This window comes from Chelonoidis abingdonii, chromosome 2 (genome assembly GCF_003597395.2).
Source record: "Chelonoidis abingdonii isolate Lonesome George chromosome 2, CheloAbing_2.0, whole genome shotgun sequence".
NCBI classification, from domain to species: domain Eukaryota; kingdom Metazoa; phylum Chordata; order Testudines; family Testudinidae; genus Chelonoidis; species Chelonoidis abingdonii.
The window spans coordinates 91,281,667-91,294,529 of NC_133770.1; the positions used below are offsets into that span (position 1 = coordinate 91,281,667).

A 12,863-nucleotide genomic window follows, 5' to 3' on the forward strand; every position below is an offset into this window, starting at 1 on the left:
AAGCTTATGTTTGTGTTGCTAAGAGCAAGACAGGCTCAGGGGCACCAATTTAATAATCCCACCTAGGGCACCATAAATCCTAAGGACGGCCCTGGCTCGGGCAGTCCCTGGGGCCAGTTGCCCAGGGCCACCTGAGCAATAGCCGATGCAGCTGGCCCCAGGGCTGATACCGCTCCAGCAGTGGCTGTTATGGCTGGCTGCGGGGCCGCCTGAGTGGCTGACTGCAGAACCACAGCAGGGGTCAGCCACACTAATTGATGCAGAAGTCACAGAGGTTGCAGAAAGTCACAGACTCCATGACTACCACAACCTCTGTGATAAATACGGAACCGTAATCATAATTCATTAACAATTCAACAACTTCAGAAGACATTAAAATCTGCATATGAACATTACAGATAAAATTGTCTAAGCTAGAATAATAGTTATCCTTCATTTTCTTATTTCAGCCCAGCTCATGAAACTAAAAGTGCAGTATCTACCCCAAAAAGATATGGCTTGAGCAATCTACAAATTGAAGCTTGAAGCAGTCTCCTGCCAAAAGCTGCAGCAGAGAATCTACATTTAATTTAAGGCAATGGTTTTCAAGCTTTGTCATCTCAACACATTTCTGTTGAGGAACTGAAAGACCACCTCTTCCCACAACAATGTTCCCACATTGGTTTGCTGAGCCAAAATAAAACTCAAGCCACAGATTTCTTAGAGTCTTTAAATACACTTTCATTGGAAGAAAGCTGTATTATACAAACAACACACTCCAGTAGCTACTGTTTTCCATTAAAATAATGTGTTCTAGCTGAAATAAGTGTTCAGTATTTTATTACTATTTTTGATCAGTAGGCACACAAAATGTTATATTACATGAACAAGTCAAAAATGCTCATTTCCAGGTTACACACCACAAGATCTCTCCTCCTGGGGGTGCTTGTTCTGCTGCTACGAGACCCACTGACATCCAAAGATGAACTCTTAGGAATTAAATTGTAGAAGATTATGAATTTCAAATATATAAACAGTATATAAATTCAAAATAAAAAACTGCTTTTAACGTAGAGATATATATAAATCTGTACTCTATGCATGGTGAGCAGCGTAATAAAGCTAATTTTATGCACTAGGAATGACAGTATAATTTAAGAGTGAGTTGCGTGATCACCACTGACAAGTACTATGAATGACCATCTCATGTGCGATTTCTAACCACTAGTTTGTGCTTTCTTTAATTGTGTTTTATTTCTTAAAGAATGAGAAATATGACTGCTTTCAGCAAATTATTTTCTCTTTGGAAAGACGAAGAAAGGCTAATGTTTATCTACCAAATTAGTTTCTCTAATTTCTGGTGTGGGTAGGTGCATTTATTAATGTTTTCTGTCATGGAATACATTCATATACACTTTTCAAAAATACAGCATAATAATAAGACCTACATATCTATTATATGTGCATGTTTTTTCTTATATTAATTTAACATCTAGCACTTCTGTTTTCTCATTAAGTACCTCAATTTCTTTGCCTTACTTATAATCTATGAATACAGTTCTACGGCAATTTCATTTAAAAAGTCCCAGTGATATTTTATAGCAAAAGGTAAGTTATACTATATTACAGATATTAACTTTAAAACATGACCAGACATATAAAGGAAACCAACATTCTCAATGGTTTTGAATGTAAAATATGCCATTACTAATTTCATTTAGGGCACAATTTAGCAAAGCACTTAAATAGCTTGGTAGCCTTAGCCCCATGAGTATGTAGACCCAGGCTCTGAGACTCACTACCTGAGACTGGCTAGGTAGACTACATGAGCACTATCATAATATAAATAATAAATGCAAAGAAGATTTGTTTTTATTTTCTGACATTTGGTAACTAGTCATCTTCTAGCTTCTACTGATAACAACAAGATTTAAGTTTGTCTTCCAAAAAGAAGAGTCAGAGATGGTCTGCTTTAGAGAAAAGCATATTGAATATTAGCCTCATAAATGAAGTGTTGTTTGCATTAACTGAGGAACCAAGCTTGACTATTTTTAAGCTTGAAAGAGATTAGATTTTTATCAGAACGTGTAACTAAACATTGATTTCATTGTACACACACAAAAACAAAAATATTTCCATCAATAAAAATGTTATGATAGGCAAAGAAAGAAAAATGCTGCTGGGGAACTTATTAGATTTTGCTTTAGCGATATTTACTTTGTATATTTTGACATGTGATATTGGCTATTTGAGTTTTAATCGTTAGAAACCTTTAATTTAAGTCTCAACATCTACTATCATTACATAATTGTCTGACTCCCTCCATACTCTAACCCTCTCCCATAATTTCCTGCAACTGTGAAAATTAAAATAAAATACAAAATATGCTTAAGTCATAACTTTATGCAAGTGTGAACACAAATAGATAAAACTAGAAAAAACAGTTTAAAAACAGTTCTGTTGAAATTATGAAAAGTAAAAATCAAATTCTGCCAAGCTATTTTGTGCAGAATTTCTGTAATTACATTTACACATATACATACATCTATTATAAGTTATCGATGGAAAACAGGTATAACAATGTATATTGCAGAAATACTTTATCAAATGTTTGACTAAAATCCATTTACCACACAGTTATCACTTGCTCAGTAGTAAACTTTTAATCATTTTTCAAAAATTTCAACTTTCTCTGACAAGACCTGTTCTTTGTAAACTCACATTGACAATTTCTTATGTTCCAGTTCTATCCACGCAGTAAGATGCTTTAAAAAAAAGTTTACTGAGATTGAAATTAACCATTAGTCTGTAATTAGCCATTTCATTCCCTTAATATTGACATTACAATGTTCCTCTTTTTGTTTTCTAGAACTCTTCTCTCTTATGGAGTGATGAAAACAGAAAAGCAAATAGATAATTTATTTAATGTTACTACTGAGATGAATCATACTTAAGGATCTTCACAGTATTACTGGATATAAGAAAAGCTCAACATTTGTTTTCTTTAAGATACAAAATACTCTGGTGGAGAATTGATTTTTAGCGTTAAACACTGCCCCTTTCCTGCTTTTGTCTGAGTCTGGGGGGGAAGTCTGTCATAAGACTGGGAGGAAAGGATGGTCAAAGAAATGGAAACAGATTGAAGGAAAGGAGCTGCAGATGTTGGTAAACTGCCACACATACCATCATTACAAAATTGTTTTCTATGGGTCTGAAGCCAGTGAACAGAATAGCTTGCAAGTCTCTTGTGGGTGGGCTCCTGCTAAAAGTGAATAATGAAGAAATAAGAAGGCGTGTTCTCCACTTCTGCAAAAAAGTGCCAAAACAGAACAGAGAGAGATCTGTGTGGTCCTAAGTGTGAAAGAAAAGCCACCATAGGAAAGGAGGAGACAGAAATGCAAGGGTCAAAAAGTAGATTTGAGCAGTAAGAAGTGTGTAGAGAACTAGGAGAGGGAAGCAACTCTTAGGGCAGAGGAAGAGAAGATGAGAGGGAAGTGGAAGGGAAACAAAGAATGAATGAGAAAGGAAGAGGAGGGGAACTGGGAGAAAAAGAAGGTAGAAAAGCAGCAAAGAGAAGAGAAGGAAGAGGCAAGGGAACGAGGAGAAACATTTTTAGATCAAGTGATATCTCTCCTTCCATCCATCTCCATCCTCTGATGAACAGAGGCTAGGGACACCATTCTTCACCCTTCCTGGCTAATAGCCATTTATGGACTTAGCCACCATGAATTTATCCAGTTCCCTTTTAAACCTTGTCATAGTCCCAGCCTTCACAACCTCCTCAGGTAAGGAGTTCCACAAGTTGACTGTGCGCTGTGTGAAGAACTTCCTTTTTTATTTTAAACTTGCGACCTATTTAATTCATTGGTGACCATAGTTCTTTGTTATTATGGGACATAGTAAATAACTTTTGCTTATCCACTTTCTCCACATCACTCATGATTTTATATACCTCTATCACATCCCCTATTAGTCTCCTCTTTGCCAAGCTGAAGAGGCCTAGCCTCTTTATCTTTCCTCATATGGGACCTCTCCAAACCCCTAATCATTTTAGTGGCCCTTTTCTGAACTTTTTTCTAGTGCTAGAATATTCTTTTTTGAGGTGAGGAGACCACTGTACACAGTATTCGAGATGTGGGGCGTTTACCATGGATTTATATAGGGCAATAATATTCTCATCTTATTCTCTTATCCCTTTTTTAATGATCCTAACATCCTGTTGCTTTTTGAACGCCTCTGCGCACTGCGTGGATCTTCAGAGAACTATCCACGATTGACGCCAAGTCTTTTTCCTGACTCATTGTAGCTAAATTAGTTCCCATCATATTGTATGTAATAGTTGGGTGTATTTTTTCCAATGTGCATTACTTTACATTTATCCACATTAATTGCATTTGCCATTGTTGGTTCCCAATCACTTAGTTTTGTGAGATCTTTTTTTGAAGTTCTTCACAATCTGCTTTGGTTCTAACTATCTTGAGCAGTTTAGAACCATCTGCAAACTTGCCATCTCACTGTTTACCCCTTTCTCCAGATCATTTATGAATAAAGTGAATAGGATTGGTCCTGGACTGACCCTGGGAAACACCACTAGTTACCCTTCTCCATTCTGAGAATTTACAATTAATTCCTACCCTTGTTCAACTGTCTTTTAACAGTTCTCAATCCATGAAGACCTTCCTTTTTCCCATGACATTGTTAATTTACATAAGACTTTTGGTGAGGGACCTTGTCAAAGGCTTTCCGAAAATCTATATTACACTATGTCCACTGGATTCCCTTGTCCACATGTTTGTTGACCCCTTCAAAGAACTCTAATAGATTAGTAAGACATGATTTCCTTTTACAGAAACCATGTTGACTATGCTCAACAGTTTATGTTTTTCTATGTGTCTGACAATTTTATTCTTAACTATTGTTTCACTCATTTGCCCGTACGGACGTTAGCACTTACCGGTTTATATGCCGGGATCACCTTCTAGAGCCCTTTTTAATATTGGTGTTAGATAGCTAACTTCAGTCATCGGTACAAGCTGAGTATATAGAACAGGTTATAACCCTATTATAGTTCTGCAGCTTATCACATTTGAGTTTCTTCAGACTTCTTGGGTGAATGCCATCTGGTTCCGGTGACTTGTAATGTTGAATTTATCAATTAATTCCAAAACCTCTCTAGTGACACTTCAATCTGTGACAGTTCCTCAGATTTGTCACCTACAAAAGCCAGCTCACGTTTGGGAATTCCCTAACATCCTAGCCGTGAAGACTGAAGCAAAGAATCCTTTAGTTTCTCCACAATGACTATCGTCTTAAGCGCTCCTTTTGTTATTTCGATCGTCAAGGGCCCCACTGGTTGTTTAGCAGGCTTCCTGCTTCTGATGTACTTAAACATTTTATTACCACCTTGGAGTTTTTGCTAGCCGTTCTTCAAACTCCTCTTTGCCTTTTCTTATTACACTCTTGCACTTAAGCTGGCAGTGTTTGTGCTCCTTTCTACTTGCCTCACTAGGATCTGACTTCCACTTTTTAAAGGAAGTCTTTTTATCTCTCACTGCTTCTTTTACATGGTGTTAAGCCATGGTGGCTCTTTTTTAGTTCTTTACTTGTTTCTTATTTGGGGTATACATTGAAGTGGGCCTCTATTATGGTGTCTTTAAAAAGGCCCGTGCCAACTTCCAGGGATTTCACTTAGTCACGTTTCCTTTTAACTTTTGTTTAACTAACCTATCATTTTTGTATAGTTCCTCTTTTTAAATTAAATGGCACAAGTGTTGGGCTGTTGAGGTGTTCTTCCCCAGACAGGGATGCTGAATGCTATTGTATTATGTCACTATTTCCAAGCGGTCTTGCTGTAGTTACCTCTTGGACCAGCTCCTACACTTCACTCAGGATTAAATCTAGAGTTGCCTCTCCTCTTGTGGGTTCCCGTACCAGCTGCTCCATGAAGCAGTCATTTAAAGTATCAAGAAATTTATCTCTGCATTTGACCTAGCGAAATGTTCCCAGTCAATATGGGGATAACTGAAATCCCCCACTATTACTGGTTCTTAATTTTAATAGCATTTCTAATTTCCCTTACATTTCATCATCACGATTACTGTCCTGGTCAGTGGTCAACAATAGATCCCCAATGTTATATTTTTAGTAGAGCATGAAATTTCTATCCATAGAGATTCTACAGAACATGTGGATTCGCTTAAGATTTTACTTCATTTGAATCTACATTTTCTTCACATATAGTGCCACTCCTCTCCTTGCACGACCTGTTCTGTTCTTCCGATTATTTTGTACCCGAATGATTGTGTCCCACTGATTGCTCTCAGTCACCAGGTTTCTGGATGTCTATTATATCAATATCCTCCTTTATTACAAGGCACTCTAGTTCACTCATCTTATTTAGACTTCTAGCATTTGTGTACAAGCCTTTAAAAACTTGTCCCTGTTTATTTGTCTGCCCTTTTCTGATGTGCCAGATTCTTTTTTATGTGACTGTTTATCATCTGATCTGGCCCTTACATATCCTCTTCTGTCCTCTGTTCCTGACTATAACCTGGAATTCCCTATATCTCCCCTAAGAGAAGTCTGTGTCCATCACATGCCTTTCAGCAGTCGGCTTCCCCCATCTCCTAGTTTAAAACTGCTCTACAACCTTTTTAATGTTTAGTGCCAGCAGTCTGGTTCACTTTGGTTTAGGCGGAGCCCACTCTCCTGTATAGGCTCCCCCCATCCCAAAGTTTCCCCAGTTCCTAATGAACGTAAACCCCTCCTCTCTACACCACTGTCTCATCCATGCATTGAGACTCTGAAGCTCTGCCCTGCCTACCTGGCCTACGCATGGAACTGGAGCATTCTGAGAATGCCACCATAGAGGTCCTGGATTTCAGTCTCTTCCCTAGCAGCCTAAATTTGGCTTCCAGGACATCTCTCCTTACCCTTCCTTATGTCATTGGTAACCTAATGTACCACGACCACCGGCTCCTCCCCAGCACTACACATAAGTCTGTCTAGATGCCTCGAGAGATCCGCAACCTTCGTACCAGGCAGGCAAGTCACTGACCTCAGTGCACAGCTGATGAATGCTAGCAGCTACAGACACAGCTTGAATTATTTTAATGTACTGATAATATACATGTACATGACTATACAAGTTTATAATCCTCAGCATGTTTGGAAGAAGAACATGTGATGCTCAAGTACAATGACTTTACCTAAGTTTTAAATACTGTCTGTCTATTTAAAGTTGTACTGTAAATGTGCTAACACCAGGATGGATAAAAATCAATTAGTTATTTTTTAATTTAAATCAGATTTTTTGATAAAATGCCTTTTGAGGAAAACACTTATCTAAACAGTTTTAATTAAGATACATTATAGATCAAAGATATCTCATCATGGAATAGGGATTATCAATTCTAATTTTATAGTCTGAGACTATACACTCATGTAATGTTTAAGAAAAGTTTTGTAAATGAGTTCCAATAGTTCATGGATTAGGGCAATCCTACGGGGCTCCAGGGGCTTCTGCATATATTATTTAGGTTAATCTTTCTATCTACTCAATGGGACTCATTGCTCAGTCTAGAAGATACCATTAGAGACGTTCAGTTTTGCAGTTATCAAACTGTGGATTTGTGTCTCCAGAGATAATATGCTTGTTGATGGCAAAAATGTTTTAAATGCATACATAAATAATATATAGAGGTGAGAAATAACAGACCTCAACCCTATTTTCCCTCTGCAAATTTGTGTACACAGAGTCAATCCTTTACATCTCTCTAAAAGTGCAGTTTCAAAAAGTTCAATGAATAGACGATTGTTGGGGGTGAAATAGATCTGGACAAGGACAAGACATCTGGAAACAAATGTGAGAAGGGAGGGACAGGCAGTAGAAACAAAAGTGAAACTGTTTGAGCAGCGTACAGGTCTGACACATCTTACGTGCATTTAACATGGGCGATTTCAGCTTTACGCAGTCGGCAAAAAAAAAAAAAAAGAGAAAAATAATTTAAATACTGTTTCTGTAGTGCGGGCGATTCCACCCGCCATTCAACTCAATGTAATTTTGACTATACATGGTTTTCGCTTTACGCGCTAATCGCGGAACAGAACCCCTACGTAAGATGAGACAGACCTGTATTCCAGAAGTCTTGAGGTCTTTCTGAGTGTAGCCTTCATTGACCTGAGATCTACCATACCAATCTCTCATTAGAAAAGAAAACCTATAATGGCAGCAGGCCATAAAAGAGACCCAGTTTGGGAATATTTTAATGAAGTTCCTCTATCTGTGGGTAAGACAGGCATGCATGCAAAATGCAAACAGTGCAACAAAGAAAAACTTGAATGTTTAATTAAAAATTCAAAAATTCATATGCTTGTTTTGTTAAAATACTGTCTGTTTGCTGTTGAAGAAAAAATCCAGACTACATAAATGTTGTTGTTTTACTTAAGTACAACAATTTACATGTCTGTCTGGTGATGTTCTCCTCCTAATACAGCATGGCAAGAAAATCCTCCAAATATTAATGATTAACCTGTTGAAATGGAGATAGTTCACTCCCCAGTGACTTCATAAACATCTGCTTCAAATACCTTTGGTAAATGAAATAACCAAACAATCATTCATTTTCTGATATAACGGTAAAACTAATCTGAAAAGTTTTCAAAATAAATCACTTAAATGTATAGTGTGTACCTTCTAAAAACGAAATCTACATATACCTCTGAGTTGGGAAGAATATGTATTAAGGTTATAACAACCAAGAAGAATGCACTTTTATGTAGAAATCCATGATTAAATCGAGTCTTCCTTACTACTGATTTAAATCAATTTCATTTACATCAAATCCACCCTGGCTAACACTAAGTACAGTAACTCCTCACTTAACATTGTAGTTATGTTCCTGAAAAATGTGACTAAGTGAAATGATGTTAAGCAAATCCAATTTCCCCATTAGAATTAATGTAAATGGGGGGAGGGTTAGGTTCCAGAGATTTTTTTTTTTTTTTTGCCAGATAAAAGGCATCATATACATTTTAAATACTTTTAAACAAGCAATTTAATACTACGTGGGCAGGGAGAGAAAGTAGTGTGCACGTGATGTGTGTTTACAAACATATGGTACATACTGTATAGTACTATAGTTGGGAGGTGCCCCTGCCTTACCCTACACGTGCACAGCCCACTGGCACTGGAGATGAGGCAGGCAAGGAGGCTGAAGGTGCTGTAGGCGAGGAGAAGCACATTGTGCAGCAGTGGCATCTTCCCCTACTCCGCTAGCACCAGGGGCGGGGTGGGGGGCTCAACCCTACTCCCCCTCATCCCCCAAGTCCCCAACCTTGACCTGTCTCTTCTCCCCCCACTTTCTCCCCCTTTACTTCCTACACTGCGCCACAAGCCTGCACACCGAGTCCTCGCTCCTCCCCCTGAAACACCACAAGCCAGCTGATTGCCATGGGTGTGGGGAGGAGGAAGGGGAAGGTGCTGATCCGTGGGGTCTGCCAGTGGGCGGGAACTGCTGGGGGAGAAGACATGACGTAGAGAGGCTGCCAGCTGTGGAGAAAGCAAGCAGCCAAACAATGTAAGAGTGGAGCACTGCACAACTTTAAATGAGCATGTTCCCTAATTGATCAGCAACACAACAATGAAACAACATTAACCAGGACGACTTAAAGTGAGGAGTTACTGTATGTGACTTTTTTAGTTTGCTTCCAATGGAAGTAAAATTATTCTATGTAATCAATATCTGAACTGCTTATGTTTTGGGCCTTATTTCCAAACTCACACTAAGTTAATTATTTTATATTTGTATTAGAATTTAGTAGCTTAAGTGTTTCGGGCTGGGGGGGGGGGGCAAGGTATCTCATAGTACAAACACAATGAGATTTTAAAGATTTATTAAAGATTCCAATAAATTGATACAAGATACAATTAAAATGTTGACGTTAACACACTACCCCATTTATATTGATTAAAACAGATAAGTTGCATGTAGCATCAAAGTTCATACAAACTATGTACTAACCCTATGACTGCCAATACTTCGAGCAGACACCAAGTCATCCGCTCCCTGATAAGAAAAATGAAAGCAAAATGAAGTTAAATGTTTGTTTGTTAAAGTAAAGCCTAACAGGGAGAAGGGAGAGTTTATAGATTAGCACAAACCAGATAGGAATGATGACTAGACGGGAGAGAATACCTGGCTCTCTCTGAATCTTCCTGAGAAAGAAGAAATGTAAAAAGTTATTTAATGAAAAAAAGATGAACAAAATAAAAGCAAGCAAACAGAAGAGTATGCAGTACTTATCTTCCACACAGATAAGAGTTTGGAAAATCAACTGAAGCAAATGAATCAATTCATGTCAGACGAACATTGCTTTCATTTCGACTCTAAGGCAGATGTCTACCACACTATGTTAAGAAAGTGCAGTTGAAGTGACGTACTATTTAATTAAAGGTAAAAAATGGACAATCTTTTGCTGGTTGGGCAGAAATATGATATCTAGAATAAATGTAGAAGAGTCTCATTAAAAACTAAAAACAAACAAAAGAAACCCAAGAATTACACTCTAGAGAAGTTTATCAAAACAAGATTGTGAAAGTTGATTCCAAAGTTACTGAAGAATTGGGGAGGGTTTACTATAACCTGAAAATAAGGGAACCTTTGTGGGAAAACTGGAAACAAAAAATAAAAGAGGGGGAAAAACTATTATTTTAATTGCCAGAAGCATCTTAAACATAAAAAATGTTTAGTTACAGCAGGGGGTTGCAAACAGGGGGTCGGGACCCCTCAGGGGGTTACGAGGTTATTGCATGGGGGGGAGGGCCAGGAGCTGTCAGCCTCCACCCAAACCCCGCTTTGCCTCCAGCATTTATAATGGTGTTAAATATGTAAAAAAACCTGATTTTAATTTGGAGGAAGGAGGTGATTACACTCAGAGGCTTGCTATGTGAAAGGGGTCACCAGTACAAAAGTTTGAGAACTACTGAGTTGCAGGGAATAAATACACTATGAAATTCTGTTTCAATTTAAAAGATTCAGTATAAAACTTCACATTTGAACTGGACCCACTTGTAAAAAAATACAAGTCCTTCAAAACAAATTTTCTTGCCCTCTCTAGTCTTCCACGTCTCAAAAGGTCATAAAGTGCTAGCAGTTAGACCTCACCTATCAACAGGTAAAGGAGTCCATTCCAGCAACACCTTTTAGACTGTAACAGAAGTGATATTAGTTTGGGACTTAGGGTCCCTCATTTATACTACACTTTTAACCAAGCTTTCAACCACATGCTTGATTCCAAAAATGATGTGTCCGTGTTCAAAATGGATAATACATGATAAGTAACCTTTGTGGCTAACAGTGGCCTGCCTCTGGAAGCAGCCAAAATTGGCAAATGGTTGCCCTCCTTAAGAATTCATAACACATATTTTGGTATATACAAAAAAACTCCCCCAACTATGCCTGTGCAACTGTTGGCCAACATTCCTTTTCCCTGAGCATTGCAGTAATATATTCCAGAGTGCATTACTCGACATGTGCTTGGGCACTCTTTGGCAATTTTTACCTCTATATAATCCATCACAAAAGGCTATCCTGCCTACATAACCAAGAAATGGCAAGCAACTGTAAAGTAGTCAGCACTCTCAATCACAGATCTTAGTGAACACTGCAGTGTCCATTACAGGCAGATTGTCGAAGCTGGTGATCATTTCTGCTAGTTACCATATATCATTATCAATTTTAAAAGGGTAGGTGTTTAGGATGTATGCTTTGTCTAACAAAGATGCCAGGCCTGGCTTATGATCGAAACCAAGGAAGGCATTTAGGCAGATCTGAATTCTGCTTAAAGGCAACAGAAAGTTAAGCAGATGGCCAAGAATCTAAGGGAGAATGAAATCCACTCAAATGCCTGTCAATGCAGAGACCAAAAAAACATCAGGACAGTGATGGTCCAGTATCACTGGGCAGGAGGCACCAACCGGGTGTCCAGCAACCAGTTGACAACCTGATCCTCCTTTGAGGGACTAGACTGAATTCTCAGGATAAGGCAGGCCATCACACAGCGGAACAAAAATGGAAATCTACACACACACATACACCCTAGCATGGGACCAGAGATGCCAAAGAGTTGGTATGGCAGCACACAAACACTGATGATGTTTAAGGCGATGTCATCACCACAGAGTTAATTTTGATTATCTATACTTGAGCTAGGTTAACTAGAGAGGAATTAACTCAAGTGAGTGGGCACACAGCAAAACAAAACTTGAGCTGCACAGAGTGATTGTATGAGCAACTGGTGATAACTCTAAATCCAGGGGTATAGACTACCCCTGGCTAGGTTAGGCAACTCTCGTTAATTGCAGCACCACACTCAATTGAAGGATTTGTGTATATAGAGATGGGACTCCTGGTGGAGTTGCACTAGAGCGGGGGTAGGGAACCTATGGTACAAGCGCCGAAGTCGGCCCGAGAGCTGATTTTCAGTGGCACTCACACTGCCCGGGTCCTGGCGACCAGTCTGGGGGGCTCTGCATTTTAATTTAATTTTAAATAAAGCTTCTTAAACAGTCTGAAAACTTACTTACTTTACATACAACCATAGTTTAGTTATATATTATAGACTTATAGAAAGAGACCTTCTAAAAAGGTTAAAATGTATTATTGACACGCAAAACCTTAAATTAGAGTGAATAAATTAAGACTCGGCACACCGCTTCTGAAAGGTTGCCGACTGCTGCGCTAGAGTTAAATCTCAAGTCAACTCTCCAGTGAAGACAAACCCTAACAAATATATTAAACTATAATGAATAATAAGCACTTGGACCCTGAGATAACTGCATTTAAAATAAACAGTTTGTGGAGGATTGACAAGATAAAAGTAAA

General features: G+C 38.4%; 1 protein-coding gene across 9 annotated transcripts in view; it reads right to left on the reverse strand.

Moving 5' to 3' along the window:
• LRRFIP2 (LRR binding FLII interacting protein 2) overlaps positions 1-12,863 on the reverse strand; it is a 125,707-nt gene that overhangs the window by 77,888 nt on the left and 34,956 nt on the right. For 2 of the 9 annotated variants that reach the window (XM_032792617.2, XM_032792615.2), the window contains exons 4-5: positions 10,142-10,195; positions 10,002-10,046 (exon numbers count right to left, since the gene is read on the reverse strand). The exons of 6 other annotated variants lie outside the window; for them this stretch is intronic. In XM_032792617.2, coding sequence (XP_032648508.1) covers positions 10,002-10,046; positions 10,142-10,195 — 99 coding nt within the window. Of the gene's footprint in view, positions 1-899; positions 969-10,001; positions 10,047-10,141; positions 10,196-12,863 lie in introns of all 9 variants that reach the window. One more of the 9 variants, XM_032792624.2, reaches the window with a different exon arrangement.